Below are 17,647 nucleotides of genomic sequence, written 5' to 3'. Positions count from 1 at the left end.
CTAGCCGTTATCACCACCTGTCAAACTACCACCAATTCACGTGCTGTATCAACAATCATCGAGATTTCATTCAATTTGCAAATCACAACAACAAGCTCAAATATCCAACACTAATCCAGGGTTGCTAATCATGTCCATGATATCTATATCCCCCATGCCACCTTATTTGCCATTCGAACGGATTGACATCGTTTCATAAATCACACTCGTAGGAGATGCTCTGGAAAATGCTCTTCTGTTCAAGCGTAGAGTGTTCATTGTTGTTGTCCTTCTATGAAATAGCGACGAGAGGGATACCCTTGACCTGGGACATCAACAAGCAAACGTTTGTACTGCCAAGTACCACTATCATCCTATTAAACGATACCCACACATTAGGATAAGATCCCTTTTCACCCTTCCTTCCTTCATACCTTGATCATTTCCTATTTTAAAAGAAAAAGTTATTATCTGGATCAATGGTATCCTCCCTTCCATCATGACTTACCAACAAAGCAGTGCCTCGGTTGTCTTGTCCTTCAAGGTAGAATCGCATAAACAAATGTGGATTGCCTTGACCATCCTCAACAATTTGATGCTGAACACGTCGATTACGCTTTCTACTTGGTTCACCATGTGCTTTGATAGGTTTTCCCAAGAGTTCAGAGACCTAATTTCAAGAATGAATGTTTGGTTCCCATAGCGATATCTTATGATGATGTTTGATGTCCTTACCTCGGGATGTGCGTTGATACGATCCACTGCATCTGAAAAGATAGCTGTCGTACTATCCGAGCCAAATAATTCCCTTCCAACCAAGAACAAAAGACCACCGGTCAATGCAACACCAGCAAGAATAACACCAACATTCACAGTAGCCTTGGATGCAGCCACCACTGATAAAGACATACCATAAGAAAAACGCGTTCTATCATAACCAAAACATACTCCCTCCTAGGTTACCTTTTTGAGGCGTCGAGAGTTCTTTCCATTCCTTTGCTGTCTTTTGCGAAATAAGCGACGATCGTGGAGCTGCTCGTTGTGGTTGCGATGGTTGCTGTTGATGGGTAGCATATGCTCGACAACGCTGTCGGATCGTGCGATTGACTACGTGGCGTGTTGTCGATAATCTATTGCGTATACATGTTAGCTACGAAGTTGACAAGCACCCAACACGTAAATGAACATGCCTCAAGAGCTGGCTCATTGTGGGAAAAAATGGGGTGGAGAGAACAAAGACACACAACAGCGCGCGATTTTTCGGCCCCGGCGAATGTGGGTAATGGTGGTACAATGCCCAAGCATGATGAGGGTCATTATTCGCTGGACTGCTATAGCTAATAGTGCCCAACCTTCTTTTAACTAGCATTCCCTTCAACGATGCCTTTGTCGAATTCGTTCTTCACGTACACACATCTATTGCAAACGTCTCCGATCCCTCATCCGATGACATAGCTAGCTGATCAATCTACACACAAAGCATTTTCATCTGAAAGCACCATATGCATAAAGAAATGGGGTGTCTGACATAATAAAAAAAGGGTTGGGATTGACACACCTCCTGAGATTGCAACAATGAGACGCACGAACGTCGCTTTTGGGGAAGGAAACAACGAGCATTGCCATGTCTCTTGGTCGTGGAAAGAATCCTATAGCAACCATGCCAATTCTTAACATCATAGTGATGATCCATCTTGGTCAAACGCTTGTACCACATGCATATAGCAGAGAACGCGATCAAAGGCCATCCTTGATTCTACGAAGCTCTTGAACAATGTAACCATGGGAATGCGATATGCAAAAGGTCATCTTCCAGACATGTGCATGTACGTGCATGTTTTTGTTCACACGGCCAGAAATAAAAGAGATTTATCAAAAGGAGAGGTGATCCCAACAAAGGATCAAAATTTTCCAGTCCACCATTAATCAATTTGGGGCCCGTGCACTACTGTATCCAGGACAACTCCTCCATGACAACCAAAACCACTTGATCCATCCTTCACACGTAAATTACCCTATATAGCTCATGAGAAAAATCAGATCATTGTTTCAGCGATGGTCTCCTTTTTCTCCCTCCTCGTATATCACATCATCAGTCAACGTCAACAGCATGTGAAAAGGAAAAGTGTTTTATTATGTGCAACGGAGTTTAACTAGCCATTTACTTGGGAAAGGCCTGTAGTCGTAGTAATGAGAGAGAGCTAGGTGGCATTACCTAAAAGTACTGTCCCATCATTGTTTATGGAAAGTAAGGCCACGCGGCAAGTCAGATGAGTCATGGTAAACGATATACATTAAATGTTGTGTTACTTTCGAGGCGCCGCTTTGATTACGGTAATCGCGAACAATACAAAGAAAGAAAGAACACGCATACTCGCCACTCATCTTTGTGTGACCTGATCAAAAGTGCATAAATCCTGGTTCCTTTCTATTCCCTTTTTGCTTCTTCTTCTCATACAACAACGAAACAAACACAATGACTGATTCTTACAAGATCCCATCCACCATGCATGCCTTGCAGCTGGTTCGCTATGGCCCAGCAGAGGAAGCCCTCAAATACGTCGAGATCAAGACACCTGCTATTCGCAATCCCAATGACATTTTGGTCAAGGTCAAAGCTGTTAGTGTCAATCCTATCGAAGCCAAATACCGTGCAGGCAACGTGCCCGACATGTTATTCAAGAACCCACCCAATATCATTGGAAGCGATTATGCGGGTATTGTGGTAGCCAAGGGCTCGGCAGTCAAGGACTTTGAGATTGGTGACGAAGTTTATGGTGGTTTGAGTGTACCCATTGGCCAAGAGTATGGTGCATATGCTGAATACGTAAGTAACTATGCCACAATGACGTGGATGGAATACAACGGTATTAAACAATTTGTATTTGTAGCTTGTTACCACGCTCGGTAAAGGTGCCATCGTGAAGAAACCAAGCAACATGTCGTTTGAAGAAGCCGCTGCTGTTGGTATTGCTGGTGAGTACATGTGCTTTTAAAGATGATTAAAACAACGTATACTGATCCCTGTTCTTTTAGGTATTACATCCTTCCAAGGTATTGTTGTTCTAGGAAACATGCCTATCAAGAGTAGTAGTGGAAAGAAAATTCTCGTCATTGGTGGCTCTGGTGGTGTTGGCACGTACGCTGTTCAACTTGGCAAGGCTACCGGTGCACATGTGGTGGCCATTTGCAGTGAAAGGAATTCAGAGTTTGTGTCCAGCTTGGGTGCAGATCGAACCGTTGCCTACAACCTGCAGCACGAGATGGATGAATTGAAGAAGGAGGTGAATAGCTATGATGCGATCTTTGACTGCGTTGGTGGCGACGATTATTACAACCAATTTGTGGGCTTGTTGAAGAAAGGATCCGTTTACGCTACTGCTGTTGGTCCTCAAATGCATGCTGGTGCCGAAAAAGTCGGGTTCTTTGGTGGCCTCAAGATGGGATTAACCGTTTTGGGACGCTTAATTGGTGGATGTCGCCCATATCGTGTGGTGGTACACTTGCCCTGGGACCGATTTGCTGGCGAGTTACATCCACTTTTGGCCAATGGTTCTATAAAGAGCGTCCTTCGAGATGATCAGCTATTTGATCTTAAGGATGGCGCCAAGGCACACTTGAAACTTGAATCTCATCGAACAGTGGGCAAGATTGTCCTTCGCGTTTAATTGCTGCTTCTTCCCTTTCCCCCTATTGCTACTTGTATCATCTTTCACTCACTCTCTCATCATCAATCCACTTTTATTTCACATCATATGAATATACATATCTTTGCATCTACATTGCTTTATTAAATAAGGCTTCCTTCATCCAATTTTTCTGATTTTGGTATATCTGATTTCCCTATCTTTTCGTCTTTGATAAATTCTTTCACTTTGGCAACAATGACAGCAGGTTCTTCCATAGCTCCCACACCTATGACACCATGTTAACAACATGTAGAATGCGATAGCCCGCTCACACAACTTCACTTACCAGTATCGCCACATGCCAATGTCTTACTAATGGGACTAATCACTTGAAATTTGAGCAGCTCTTGCAAGACACCGAGATGACGAGCGGTAAAGGGGTGCATCCACATGTTGGTGTTCATAGCAGGGCACACAATGACCGGCTTTATAGGATTCCATGCTCGTAAGACACATGTCTACATTAGTAAGCGGATGTGAGAGGATCTAGAAGAAGGGCACGTGACATCCACCTACCAGCAAGTTATCACAAAGGCCATTTGCAATCTTTGCAAGGGTATTTGCATCCAACGGTGCAAGGACTAGCACATCAGCCCAATTACGCAACTACAACACCATCCATCAGATGAAGAAATGTAGGGTGGTGAATGTGTGTGAACCTACGTCAATATGAAGTACTGGATCGGTTTTCTTTGCCCACATCTAAAAAGAAACAAGCTCGTTACTATCTCGCTTGCCTAGTTGAATGATCATCCCTTCAAAAGTCAACTTACAGCCCATTCTTGCTCGTCTGTACATATTTCAGCATTGACTTGTTCGCTGGTGAAGAAAAAGTGAGCAGCCTTGGTTGGCACCACCTTGACAGAGACGTCGGGAATCTGTAGACACACACACACACCAATTGTCAATGCCAAGTCCATTCGGCATGAAGAGTGAAAGCATATACCTCAAGGAAGAGATCAACAAGTTGTGGAATCTTGATACTCGCCACACTTCCTGTTGCACCAATGAGAACGTTTGGCATTTGTAAAATAGAAAGCGTCGAGATAACAACAATGAAACCAGCGCTGCATTTAAAGTGGTTGGTGGTGGTGACATGATGATTGTGCAATGCAGCCAACCCGAATTTCCTAATGCGTTGATCCCTACCCATTCACCATGTTCTATCATTCAAACCTTCCCTCACAACCATCAACCCCTCTCGTTTCATGTATATCAATATCACGCCTGTCATTCAAAGTAATTCTGGCAGCAGTCAAGGGAATATAGATTATGTATAAATGTGAAGACGAACAAGATCGCTTCATCGGTCAAAGGAACACTACAACTATGTACAACATGGATCGTAAAAGCTTCTTCAGCTCAGCTATAAGAATAATAATAAAAGATCAATCAGCCATGATGATATGGATTAAAACCTTCTTCACTCACTTGCTTGAAAATGTCAAAGTTAACGATCGCTACGGGTCGCTTAGCAGTCGAGGCATTATGGCTACTAGCAGATTCGGATTGGCTTCGATTGGGTGAAAAGTTTGGCCTTGGCGACCTGCTCGTTGTTGTCAGGTGATGATGATGATGATGATGGCGATCATTCAAACGAGGTTTTTTGCTAGTTGGTATGCATTCTGACGAGGAAGGGGAGGGTGAAGGTGTATTCTTTGCTGTTGGTGATGATGATGATGATATTCGAGAGGGTGGCTGTACAAGCGGGCGGTATATGGGTGAACGAGGTGGCATATGTTGTTGCTCATAGAGTGAATTGTATGCGCGTGTCAACGCCGATCCAGGTCGTTGATTAGATGATGTTGTAGTTGTTTGCATAGAAAGTCTTTGGGGTCGTTGGTTGGCAACCGTTGATGGAGATGGTTTGGATTTATAGATGGCATGCCTACAAGATGTTAATCATGCTGCTGCTGCTAATTTGATCCATCACTTACGTTCTTTCAGCCGCTTTGCGAGTTTCTCGGAATAGTTTACTGGTTGTAGATCGCTCTATTATGCAAGCAAGAGTTTAACTATCTAGGTATAATTTTTTTTCACATGTCCAACTTACTTGCAGCTTCGTAAGTGGTAGTTTTACGACCTTGTATAGGTACTACACCCGACAAGACCTTGATGGATTTGGCTGCCTTTTCAGATTGGATCTTGTTGTATTCCTTTTTCATCTTTGCCCTGGCCATTTGTCGACGTCGTTCACTTTCTTGCACGCGTTCCTATATATGGATGGGGGTGGGTGAGAGAGTTAGTAACAACGTGGGATTATTGTTGAAGGTGTAGTAGTCTACTTACATGGTAAAGTTGCCTCCAATCAGTGAATTCAGGGTAAACATCTTGGTTATAAGCTTCTCGGATATCGGAAAATGATAAGCAATGCGGTAACCACAGCTCTACATTATATAATTTGCTAAGTAACACCAACAGGAATGAGTTTTGCTTTTTGTTTATATACCAATTGATTCTGGGATCAGATGCTGAGCAAATAGATGAATTCATGTGAGATGCAAGTAATAAAGACACGATGCTATTGACTTACTGGATTGATTCGCTCGATACGATCGAGTTGCTGTGGTGTTGCTTTGCAAAGGGCTTCCCTTAACAAGCTGTACGGAGCCCTTCCAACGTCGTCGAGAACTATGGAAAAGTTTAAGCACGGATGAGCTGAGATGACTAGGACGTTTCGTAATGGCATCGTCTTACAATCCAAATGGCGGGCGAGAACATCTTGAGAACAGGCGACAAGTGATTTGATCTCTTTGGGCATGTGCAGGGTGGGTTGGGTAGCAGTGGTTGTGGTGGTTACTTTTGGTTGGGATAACAGCAAGCGAATAACAAAATGAAAAATAAAATGCCGACACGGCACACGCTGGCGCATTGGTAACGTTTCTCGTCCTTGAAGGACTTTTTTTTATTGTACGAGAAAAAGGAGGCTCTTTTTTACTCTTCTACCCGAGCACGGATAATACGAACAGGATCCTTGGGCCTAATCATCATCATCATCATCATTATTACTATGGCATTGAAAAAGATGGACCACCTGTATACGTACCGATCATTCTTATCTGTAGGTACCAATCCCATCCGCTTTACAACATTCATACCATCGCTTACTCGGCCAAAAATGGTGTGCTTGCCTATATGCCATGTCAGATGATTCGTATCTATTATCCATTGCATCCTGTCGTACCATCAAGCCAAGGCGTTGGTGCCAAAGTGATAAAGAACTACAAAAGAAAGAAACTCAATAAGAACGAGTGTTCCCTTAATGCACAACATCCATTCCCACAAACCTGTGATCCATTGGTGTTGGGACCTGCGTTGGCCATGCTAAGAATACCGGCACCCGTATGCTTCAATTCGCCATGGATCTCATCCTCAAACTTATCACTATTTCCAAATCATAAACAAAAGTTCGACATGTAAACCTTCCATCCTTCTTACCCGTAGATTGATGTTCCTCCACGACCAGTACCAGTAGGATCACCACCTTGTTGTATATTCCATTATTAGCGCTGTTTCCTTGGATACCTCCTCCTCATACTCCTCACCTTGAATCATAAAGTTCTGATATCCATCATACGGATTGTGTCAAAAGATGGAATAAGAAAATGTATATGTGTAGATCATACCTCGATAATGCGATGAAACTATGCGATCTGTCAGCATTTCATCTCTCTTAAATAACACTTTCATGATCAAACTTACGCTGACGCCATCATAGTATCCTCGCTTAGACTATGAAGTGCATATGAATAAAGCGTGTTTAGAGTCGCGTAATAAAGGTAGGGTGTGCTAAGAACTCACAAGCTCGTAAAAGTTTTTGCATGTCCTGCCAAACTCGTGTCAATGATGAAGGAGTCCATGGAGTTGGTGTATATAACTTTACGTACTTTGGAGCGTGTCGTGTATACAATTCGATTTCGATCGAGCCTACGGATGTGTCCAAGATTACAGTCTGGCCGGCGCTCATGGTAGTATAAGAGAGAAGGAGATAACTGCTGCCAAATGCCAGCCCATTGCCATGCAAATTGTCGGGGCCATAGAAATCGTTGCACGTGCCCACCCACCCACTCACCTTTGTATGTACGTGGTTCCTGATGTACTCACAACATGGATGACTACAATGAGGTTTGATAGAAGGAAGAAACATGTATAAAGGACATTAGTAATGGCAAGTCATTGTACCATATACGATCATCGTATTGAAGTATGGTGGATGATGATGATGATGAATAAAACTGCTCCACTCCTCTCCCCTTTATGAAATGATTATAGTAAAGCCTATTCACCTTCAAGGATCAAGAACACTTTGTACAAGGTAATATCATTGACATGACTTTCGAGTTGTAGTACGCATGACATGCTTTATTGACGACAAATCAATTGGATTTCAGCTACTGTCTCTCTCACTCCCTTTCTCTCTCTTTGACAACTATGCCTTCCTCGCCTTCACGCCGCTCACGATCACCACGGCAACGTCAACGTCGTTCAAGATCTCCACCTCACTATCGTCGTAGAGATTCCCAATCACCACCAGCACGTTCTTCTCGTCGTCGCAGAGATTCGCGATCCCCATCGCCACGTCGTTCCCATCAAAGCGCGCCTCGTCGTCGTGGTTCACCTAAGCAACATCGTCCACGTCAAAAGTATGAATGGGGTCGTCCTGAAGATCGTGAACAAGAGAAACCAAAAGAACCAGAGAAACCTGCTGAGGAACCCAACTTTGGATTATCCGGCAAACTTGCAGCAGAAACCAATACTGTCAAGGGTGTGGAACTAAAGTACAATGAACCTCCCGAGGCTGCTAAACCAACGTTGAAATGGCGATTGTATGTCTTTAAAGGCTCTGAACAGATTGGTAAGTGTGTTGCGTGGATTTAAGGAAGCTACATACATGTGTTGATATGGGTACATATAGATCTTTTGCATATCCATCGTCAAAGCTCGTTCTTGATCGGTAGAGATCGATTGGTACGTTAAAAGAAGTTTCATTGTGGGTCAACATGCTCATTGTTATCATTATAGGTAGCCGATATTCCTGTAGATCATCCATCATGTTCAAAGCAACACGCTGTTTTGCAATTTCGACGAGTACCTGAATCCAATCCAGACACCGGAAAGACGCAAGAGGTCGTAAAGTAGGTATCATCTATGTTGGATCAAGGAAATCACATACTCATTTGATTGCTTAGACCTTTCCTTATTGATCTTGATTCCACCAATGGGACCTATCTCAACAATGAACAAATACCAGGCACACGCTATGTCGAATTGCGAGCAAAGGACATGATACAATTTGGTCACAGCACAAGGGAATACGTATTACTCCATAGTTCAAGCTAAACCAGAGTAAATTGTTGAAAATCGTCTTTTGCATATTTATATAAGATGTTGTATATATACAAAAATGTCTTTTTACATAATGGGATGAGAGAAAGTGGGGAGATGGAGAAAGCTATTCATAGTAGTAGGCAGGCATATACATAAATGATGATAAAGATAGGGAAAAAATGAGGCATACAGAAAATAAAAAAGATGAAACGATTCAATTTGATCATAAATCTCGTACACGAGCAGCTTGTAAAAGAAAAAGATGTCAGCATCACAATGATGGAAGCTTGTCAATAGTATTCAATACTTACTACGACGTGCTATTTGGTTTTCGAGGGTGGTAGCTTTGGCTAGATCCACACGTGTTGTCCATCCACAGCGATAGAATTCAACGAGACGAACAAGTGCATTGGTGATATCTTGTTGCAAGTCGTCATCGAGAAGCTCTTCTTCTTCTTGTGTGAGGGTACTTGCGAGTTGTTCCAGTTGACTATACCAGATGAAGGCTTGCTTTAGATCTTGATCCACACCAAGGCCACGTTCAAAGCTCCATGCAACTTCATAGAAAACGCGAGCTTCGCCTGCACGTGCATACCGCAACAGTACCATCATGGCCACTTTATCTTGGATGGATACATCGCCCCAACCATGCAATCGATAGCGTGCCATCATGATTTCAGCTGTGGAGCGTTGTTCATCGGTTTCAGCATGTTCAAAGGCGGCTTGGAAAAGCTGATAGGCGCGCGATCGTTGGCTAGGATCTTGATGTAATACACGTGCAAGAGCAAGTTCGGCAACCCACCATGGTTGTTGTAAATCCAAGCGAATCGCAATATCATACCATTGGGCAGCACTGGATGGATCGGCTGATACATGAATACCATGTTCGTAAAATGTCCCCACAAACAATGCCGCACTGCGATCTCCTTGTTCAGCTGCTTGACAAAATAGGTCGAAGGCACGATCGAGTTGCTGGGGAACAATAGTGACGATACCCGTGTCATCGATACTCGGACAATAATCCTTGCCGGTGTGATAGAGCTTGCCAAGTTCACGCTGAGCATCACATGACCCCAACTGGGAGGCATGTTCCAAATAGGCAAAGCCATCCAATTGCTGCTCAACGGTAAATTGCATGTCATCGCTCAAGTATAATATACCAAGTTCAAACATGGCATCATAGTCGTTTTGGCGAATGGCTTGTTGAAGGTGATACACTGCTGATTCAAAATCACGTTGAATGGTATCATGAACGCCGTGCAAGTAGTACAATCCAAGATGGTAGTGGGCACGAGCATGTGTGTTGTCCATGTGGCATGCAAGCTCATACCAACGACATGCATCAAGCTCCTTATGATCACGAGCATGGATACGACCAATTCGGAAAACAGCTTCAGCATCCGCTGTGGTTTCAACCGATCGAGAATACCATTCAAGAGCCTTTTCGTAATCTTGCTGTACTCCAAGTCCAAGCTCGTAACATTGTCCAAGCGAATGATAAGCACTGCTGCATTGTTCTTGAGCACACGCCATCAACTCCTATATACAATATTAACACCCAAAAGCGAATAAAGAAAAACATTTCATATACCTTAAATCCAGCTTCTGGATCAGCTACGATGCCTGGCAAGCCTTCAGCAAGTCGATATCGTGCTCGCATTACACGTGCAAGCATATAGCCAGCATCTGCTGCTTGTTGATAATACTTGTTGGCTTGAAGATAATTACTTTGCTCGTGCCAAATTTGACCAGCAAGGAACATCGCCTCTACTTGACCCTCCTTGGCAGCGATTTCCAAATGATTCTTGGCACGCTCCTCTTGTTGCTTTTGTTGCTCAAGTAGTACCATGATATCATTGCTTGTGTGTTCATCAAGATCGCCATCAATGGCATGCGCTCGCTGCTTTAGGGCTGCAGCATCAGCGACATAAATACGTCCGAGATACAAGTGGGATTCAGCATCGCCTTGGTGAGCTGCATCGGTCAAGAGTTTCATTGCACGGGTATATTGCACGCGTCGATCTTGTTCAGCCGTTTCAGGAAGCATCGTAAGTAAAAGCTGTGCCTGTGATCGCATCGATGCAGCATTTTCGAGTCGTACACCATTATCCCAACTCAATAATGCCATGTCACGATCACCATTTTCAAGAAACATTTGTCCCAAAGCCCAATGACTCATGCCATAGCCTTGAGAGGCAGATTGCTTGAACCATTCAGCTGCCTTGATTTTGTCAATCTCCATACGCTGCAATCCTCTCCAATGAGCCATCCCTATCATTCATCATCATCATCATCATGAGTCCTTGTGCTGTGCTATGTCTATTAGCTGCTTACCAAGCTTATATTGGCCTTCTGCATCACCTAGTTCAGCAGCACGTTTCAAGCATTGAATAATACGCATATCGTCTTCTTCGGACGATGGGCTTTCTTGCTCGTACAAATTGGCTAGTTGGACCATGGCTTGAGTATCCTTGGCTTCTTCAGCAGCTCGATTGTACCAATGGATTGCCTTTTCAAGCTGAACGGCTGTACCTAGGCCATGGTGACAGCAATAACCTAACCAGCGAAAGTAAGTAAATGTCAACAGCGGCAACATGTTTTGGTGCTTACCATGCCAATAAAAGGAGGGTGAGAACTCATCCTTCAATACAAGATCATGCAGCATTTCAAAAGCTTCTTCTTTTGTCTCTTCAGGATTGGACACCATGGCAAGCAACACATAACGTGCCACCATCAGCCTAGCGGTTTTGCCAGTAACGCTTCCTCTAAGACGCTTATCCTTTGCTGCAATCTTGTATTGTACATAGGCTTCTTGGAAACGATGAAGCTTGTGATACAATTGCCCCGCTGCAAAAGATGCTCTACATACATGAATGGACAGCATGGTTAATAAAGAAAATATAAAACGTTGTTGACTATGTACATACCTTTCAGAGCCCAAGGATGCAGCCCGTAAATAGTGTTCAAGGGCACGATGGACATCTTGAGGAACGCCTTGACCATGTTCATAGTAACTTCCAAGGAGCAATATAGCAACGGTATCATTTTGTTGTGCAGCACATGAGAAAAGCTCGAATGCCTTTTGATGATCTTCAGGCACACCCAATGCACGATCATGCAGCTTGCCTAATTCACGTTGTGCAACACGATGTCCACGCTCAGCAGCTCGTTTGATCCACGCAAGTGCTTGTTTGCATCTTTGTTCTTGAGATCGTTTGGCTGCACGGTCGAGTGATGAGATGGGGCGAGCAATGTCCATAAGATAAATCTCAGCAAGGCGTTCCATCGATTCGGTATGCCCAAGATCAGCAGCACGTTCAAAGTAAATCATGGCCTTGTTGAGATTCCGCACATTATGCAAGAAATGCAATCCAAGCGTATAAATGGCGACTGGATGTCCCTTGTTGGCAGCCTTCTTATACCAAAGCAATGCTTCTTCACGATTACGCATTGTGCCGTTTCCATGTGCTAGCATGTAAGCTACCTATTATTGTTGTCATTTGTTAGTTATGCATGATGATGTATAAAACGTCATACAACATACCTCAAATTGAGAATCCATATGTCCAGCTTTGGCTGCTTTCATGTAATACTTGAAAGCCACCGTTGTATCCACCTCACAAACACCAGGGATGCCTTCCAAATAACATGATGCAAGCCAATAATGCGCACTGTCACCATCATGGTCTGAAAGTTCATTCAACATTTGAAAAGCACGTGCCTTGTCAGGGTTGACATGGGCCCATCCATGCAAATAATAGCGAGCCACCATGAGTTTTGCACGACGTATCGGTTTGAGGAAGGATGCTTCAACATGCTGATGAGATGAGGCGCGTTTGTACCAGTCAAAAGCATCACCCGCTTGTCCAGTCCTGAATAAAAGTTCTGCCAGCGCATATTGACCATTCATCTGATAGGTGCTTTTGGTCTCAGCAGCCTTACGGTAATATTCAAGGGCTGTTTTTTGGTTGACATGGACACCACGACCCTTCTCGTAGCATTCACCAATGAGCACATACGCTTGCATATCACCACGCACGGCAGCTCGATTGAACCACTCCATTGCAATCTTGTTGCTCTTGTATTGTTGAAGGCGTACATGATCGGTAGTTGAGGGTGGGCCGAGACCTTCGAGATATAAGCAACCCAATCGACGTTGTGCTGGTGGGTGACCCGCATGTGCTGCTTGTCGAAGAAATTGATCCGCTTTTTGAAGATTGGGTTCCAAGCCAATACCGCCATCAAGATAATGAAGTGCTAGACGATACTGCGCAAGGACGTGCTCATGCTCAGCTGCACCTTTCAAATAGAATAAAGCGCGTTCATTGGATTGATCAACACCATCACCATGCTCATACATAAGGCCGAGTTGATACAATGCTCTTGGATCTTGCTATAATAAATACACGCTACACGTCAGCTTTATCCATCCCTTGGCTCCTCCTCCTCAATGTATAATATTTACCGCTTGTTCAGCTCTTTCAAGCCATTGTAGTCCTTCTACATACATGTGATCCTTGACAAGCATGATTCCCAAATCAGCCTGTGCTCGAGAGAAATCTTGCTCAGCACTTTTATGAAGGTATCGTTTGGCGAGATCCCAATCCTTTTTTGTATGGCATCCTAGGGCGTAATAAATGGCCACAAGAAACTGAGCATGCCTATGCAATTTTCAGTAAGAATACAATAGACCACGTGATGTATGTAACGACTTACGCATTTCCAATATTGGCACTTTTCAGGAACCAAGTAAAGGCTTCTCCAAGATGGTTCTCTTGTAACGTCAAGGCACCCACATGTAATTGTGCAAGGGCAATCACTGATCGAGCATGAGCTGTTTTATCTGGATCAAGTTGAGCTGTTGTGCTGAACCAAGTAAGAGCAAGTGTCTTGTCGGGTGGTTGTACATGAGCAACACCATGCAAATAACAAAGGCCAAGTGGGAAAAAGGCTTGCCAACAGCCACGACCAGCGAGCTGTTGCAGTTGGTCAAACCCTTCTTTTGCATGACCACGCATACCCCATCCATCCAATAAACAACGTGCGACCCATACAGCTGCAACATTGCTTGCATCGTCGTCATTTGTTTGTTTGCTCCATATTTGTGCTGCTCTAAATGCTGCTGCATGATCGCGAGGGTCATCAAGCTGACGAGCAGTAGCAAATACAGCATCGAGGATAGGATTCGTTTCATGGGGTGATGCAGCAGCAAGTTCTTGAAGAATGTCATCCACACAAAGGCGATAGTTGATCGGTGGACGAGATGATCTTGTTGTTGTTGTCGTTGTTGCATTGTTGTTGTTGTAGTTGCTATAAGAGGGTGGTGAAGAAGAAGATGTTGTTGTAAGAGCTGTAGCAGCTGTGACGATCACCGAGCTGGTCTGTGTTTCATCGAGACCACATAAATCGGTAATGGTGGATGTCTGTGGAAACATGACTGTGCTGCCGACATAGCCACTATCTTCAGTGCTAGAATGTTGGCGTTGTCTTTTGTCGGACGAATTCCGGATCGTGCCATTATAATTGGAACTCGTTGTCGGATCCGCTATCCCGTGCCTGGTTGTACAACCTAACAAAGTTGGATCCAATGGCTCGGTCGTAGTGGTCGTTGGTCGTGAGCTGCTGTTGGTGATGGCACTTGTGTCCAGAGGTGGCCTGCGCGTCGTCAATGTCGTCGTTGCTGTTGCTTCATACGAAATCTTGCTTTGATTGACACCCATCGTATAAGAAAACAAGTAGTACTAATAATACAAAAAAGGGGGGAAGAAGCGATAAGAGAGGAGACGAATAATAAAAACGCGGCTATTGAGGGACAAAGTAGGGTAGTAGAATACACAAGGAATAAAGAGAGGAGATATGTGGGGAAGAAGAGAGGGGATGTTTACAATCTCACTTGTGTTTGAAACAGTCTTTTAAATGTCTTTTGTGATGATGAAGAAAAGCGCATTCAACGGAGATGACCCGACCGTGCACAAGCTTTTGTCAACACTTGTCCCCCCAAAAAGTTGCACGCCACGAAAACAAACACTTCTTGTCCAAAGATCCTTTTGCTCCATTCTGGCATATTGGTTCCATGGTGACACAGTGGGCGAAAGGGAGCAAAGAAACTTGCCTCGATCAATCGGTTCAATGCCAATGTGTTCCGGATCTTCAATCAAATTCGCTTCACCCCCAAAACATCTTTTGTTGTCTAACAATTGCATCATTTGAAGAAAGACCACTCTGCAATATATCCAAATCAATTGATAACACTGCTGCAATGACTATCGTAAAACAAAGAAGGGGCTGAAATCGACGGCTGACCCCATGACATGGCACCGTTATTCGCCTTCTGATGATTCGTCTGTAATCCAAGCAGTCGCCTTCTTTTTCATATAATTGAGTTGTGCTTCCCTGAAGGTTTGCCGAACTTGTGTGTAAAGCTGTTTTGCATGAAAAATGTCAATATAAAAGATCTGCAAAAAGTGAAACGCGGAGAATAGATCAACTTACTCGGCTCATAAACCCATCAGAATGCATGGTGCCAATGATATTGGAGACGTGTTCTTCGATGGAGGATTGCATACTCGGATAGGATTCGATTTCTTCGCGCACTGCATCGGATGTATGTGATCGAAAATGTGCCAATTGGTGATACACATTTGCTCGCTTGTAGCACTCGCTTCCCAAGGCAAAACTTCGACCTTCATCCTCTTCTTCACCCTCGCTGTTGTTGTCATCATCATCATCATCAGGATTGAATGTAAGCAATGCTTGGAAGCTGGCTGGACGATTTTGTCGACATCCTTCACATGTCAATCCTCTGCAATGACCAACTGTAACCCATCGTGGATATTTGTCCAATGCTTCCTACTCCAACAATCATGTTACTTTTGTGTTGACCATGATGGCGTTGAATGAATAGTGTTTACCTTGAACTCCGGAAGCCAAGCATCACTTGTGATCAACGATTCCATCAATCCTCCCACACGGCGCTCGACAACTCGTACAGATGATTGGAGTGAAGGTGCTACAGTTGTTTTATAAACATCTCGGCCGTGTTTGCATGTGGCACTTTTATCCCCCATGTTTACTTACCTTGTGTATCGAGTCCAAAGTGTTCATAAACAAGGCTTTCCACATAAACTTTAAAGTTTGTTGAGAACTTTTGTGTTCGGGAGGTGCTGAAAACATCTAATGCGCGCACGCACACACACGCTGTTAATCAAAATGAACATGACTTGCCCTTTTTTCATATTACTGACCTGGTAATGCGATCGCTGAATCGTCCTTTTCAGAGGGTACAACTTTGACACCATCAATAACGTCATCATCCACCACAAAATCATCTTGCTCTTCTTCATCCGTATCCACTTGTTCAATCGAAGAGGCGGCGGTATCATCATCAGCATCATCATCGTCTGATTCATCGGAACCAGATTCATCATCCTCATGCTCACAATAGTCATCCATTGGGCCAGCTTCTCCTGCAAAGTCCCGCCTTTTCCGTGCTAAAGATAAATACGTATGAGATAGATCGTGAGGTTGCCTTTTTGTCGCCTTACATTTCAACCGATCCAAAGCCAATGCATAATCCGACTTTTTGCGGCCACGTGTGCGTTCTTCGTATACATCTAAATCCCTTATCAGTCATTCAATCCCTTCATGATTCTCTTCTAAATAGGCTCACCGTTTTCACCAAGGAACTCCAAATCTTCTTTCCAATCTTCTTCTTGTGGGTTTTCATTGCTTATACGTCGCTGATGTAATCGTCGTTTGGGAATTGGTTTTGAGTCATCTAAACAAAACCCCTTTTGTTAAATATCGCCCACCTTTTGTAATGGCTTCCTGGTATGAACTTACCTTCATCTTCCTCCTCCTCCAAATCTATTATTGAGCTGCCATCTCTCTCTCGTTTCCTTGGACGCCGTTGGATCGTGACCTCATCATCATCATCATCATCATCATCCAGATCGACTGTTGAGCTGCCATCTCTCTCTTGTTTCCTTGGACGTCGTTTGATTACGATCTCATCATCATCATCATCATCCAGATCGACTATTGAGCTGCCATCTCTCTCTTGTTTCCTTGGACGCCGTTTGATTATGTCATCATCATCCTCATCATCGCTCGTGTTTGCTTGATCGACTACCGGATATTGAATCAACAACGTATATCTTGAACAAACCATCAATTCTATTACTGTACCTGTTCCTTCATCTTCTTCGTGATTGCTTTGCTTTATACGCTGTTTCAGTCGTCGAGTGGGGGTCATAAATAGAGGCTCACCTAAACAACCATGTGTATCAATATCTCATATCTTCATTACAGGATAATGTCGTTTCAAGCTTACTATCGTCGCTATCATCTTCTTCAGGTGCTACTGTTTCATCTTGTTTACGCTTGCCGGTACTCTGAGACACGACCTTGTTCTCGTCATTGGAGTCGCCTGAAATGGCTGGCATTGCCGCATGGGGTCTGAAGCAAAGTACATGAGCACAACTGAAAATCGGGTGTTGACGTAGCATTTACATTGAGGCTACTGGGGATACGGCAGATTCAACATTGTCCACCGAGGTACTTTGCGATGGCTCATTTTGTGGTGGTCGTGCTCTGTTGATAAAGTAACTGATTTTTGCTTGTTTGAGTGGCATGATATAGGGTAAAGAGAG

General features: G+C 43.8%; 8 protein-coding genes across 8 annotated transcripts; 2 read left to right on the top strand and 6 right to left on the bottom strand.

The window, feature by feature from the left end:
• Positions 1-254: 254 nt before the first annotated feature.
• On the bottom strand, positions 255-1,186 carry O0I10_010558 (uncharacterized protein; the record flags this gene model as incomplete). The annotated part of the gene is made up of 6 exons (XM_058490537.1): positions 255-353; positions 414-425; positions 488-649; positions 715-875; positions 943-1,109; positions 1,170-1,186. The coding sequence occupies 6 exons, from the start codon at positions 1,184-1,186 to the stop codon at positions 255-257; spliced, it is 618 nt and encodes a 205-aa protein (XP_058338673.1).
• Positions 1,187-2,455: 1,269 nt separating this feature from the next.
• Positions 2,456-3,647, top strand: O0I10_010557 (uncharacterized protein; the record flags this gene model as incomplete). The annotated part of the gene is made up of 3 exons (XM_058490536.1): positions 2,456-2,806; positions 2,871-2,955; positions 3,016-3,647. The coding sequence occupies 3 exons, from the start codon at positions 2,456-2,458 to the stop codon at positions 3,645-3,647; spliced, it is 1,068 nt and encodes a 355-aa protein (XP_058338672.1).
• A 122-nt stretch (positions 3,648-3,769) lies between these two features.
• On the bottom strand, positions 3,770-4,692 carry O0I10_010556 (uncharacterized protein; the record flags this gene model as incomplete). The annotated part of the gene is made up of 6 exons (XM_058490535.1): positions 3,770-3,894; positions 3,955-4,126; positions 4,185-4,274; positions 4,332-4,370; positions 4,442-4,546; positions 4,615-4,692. 6 exons carry the CDS (start codon positions 4,690-4,692, stop codon positions 3,770-3,772), a joined length of 609 nt encoding a protein of 202 aa, XP_058338671.1.
• A 368-nt stretch (positions 4,693-5,060) lies between these two features.
• O0I10_010555 (uncharacterized protein) lies at positions 5,061-6,429 on the bottom strand (the record flags this gene model as incomplete). The annotated part of the gene is made up of 7 exons (XM_058490534.1): positions 5,061-5,556; positions 5,606-5,660; positions 5,722-5,881; positions 5,958-6,055; positions 6,118-6,139; positions 6,202-6,299; positions 6,366-6,429. The coding sequence occupies 7 exons, from the start codon at positions 6,427-6,429 to the stop codon at positions 5,061-5,063; spliced, it is 993 nt and encodes a 330-aa protein (XP_058338670.1).
• A 173-nt stretch (positions 6,430-6,602) lies between these two features.
• Positions 6,603-7,635, bottom strand: O0I10_010554 (peptidyl-prolyl cis-trans isomerase-like 1; the record flags this gene model as incomplete). The annotated part of the gene is made up of 10 exons (XM_058490533.1): positions 6,603-6,648; positions 6,715-6,799; positions 6,853-6,889; positions 6,956-7,052; positions 7,107-7,152; positions 7,214-7,229; positions 7,295-7,312; positions 7,371-7,400; positions 7,470-7,494; positions 7,556-7,635. The coding sequence occupies 10 exons, from the start codon at positions 7,633-7,635 to the stop codon at positions 6,603-6,605; spliced, it is 480 nt and encodes a 159-aa protein (XP_058338669.1).
• A 464-nt stretch (positions 7,636-8,099) lies between these two features.
• On the top strand, positions 8,100-9,008 carry O0I10_010553 (uncharacterized protein; the record flags this gene model as incomplete). Its single annotated transcript, XM_058490532.1, has 4 exons — positions 8,100-8,523; positions 8,584-8,636; positions 8,691-8,803; positions 8,858-9,008. 4 exons carry the CDS (start codon positions 8,100-8,102, stop codon positions 9,006-9,008), a joined length of 741 nt encoding a protein of 246 aa, XP_058338668.1.
• A 211-nt stretch (positions 9,009-9,219) lies between these two features.
• On the bottom strand, positions 9,220-14,716 carry O0I10_010552 (uncharacterized protein; the record flags this gene model as incomplete). The annotated part of the gene is made up of 9 exons (XM_058490531.1): positions 9,220-9,242; positions 9,308-10,535; positions 10,588-11,267; positions 11,331-11,552; positions 11,607-11,857; positions 11,924-12,480; positions 12,541-13,389; positions 13,462-13,657; positions 13,713-14,716. The coding sequence occupies 9 exons, from the start codon at positions 14,714-14,716 to the stop codon at positions 9,220-9,222; spliced, it is 5,010 nt and encodes a 1,669-aa protein (XP_058338667.1).
• Positions 14,717-15,316: 600 nt separating this feature from the next.
• On the bottom strand, positions 15,317-17,629 carry O0I10_010551 (uncharacterized protein; the record flags this gene model as incomplete). Its single annotated transcript, XM_058490530.1, has 11 exons — positions 15,317-15,418; positions 15,489-15,845; positions 15,908-16,005; positions 16,074-16,169; positions 16,241-16,486; positions 16,541-16,609; positions 16,666-16,773; positions 16,839-17,123; positions 17,184-17,264; positions 17,329-17,453; positions 17,508-17,629. 11 exons carry the CDS (start codon positions 17,627-17,629, stop codon positions 15,317-15,319), a joined length of 1,689 nt encoding a protein of 562 aa, XP_058338666.1.
• Positions 17,630-17,647: the final 18 nt, after the last annotated feature.

This window comes from Lichtheimia ornata (genome assembly GCF_029851405.1).
Source record: "Lichtheimia ornata isolate CBS 291.66 chromosome Unknown scaffold00072, whole genome shotgun sequence".
In the NCBI taxonomy this organism is placed as follows: Eukaryota; Fungi; Mucoromycota; class Mucoromycetes; order Mucorales; family Lichtheimiaceae; genus Lichtheimia; species Lichtheimia ornata.
Note: the sequence above shows the minus strand (reverse complement) of the source record. Positions and strands in the feature narration are given on the sequence as shown.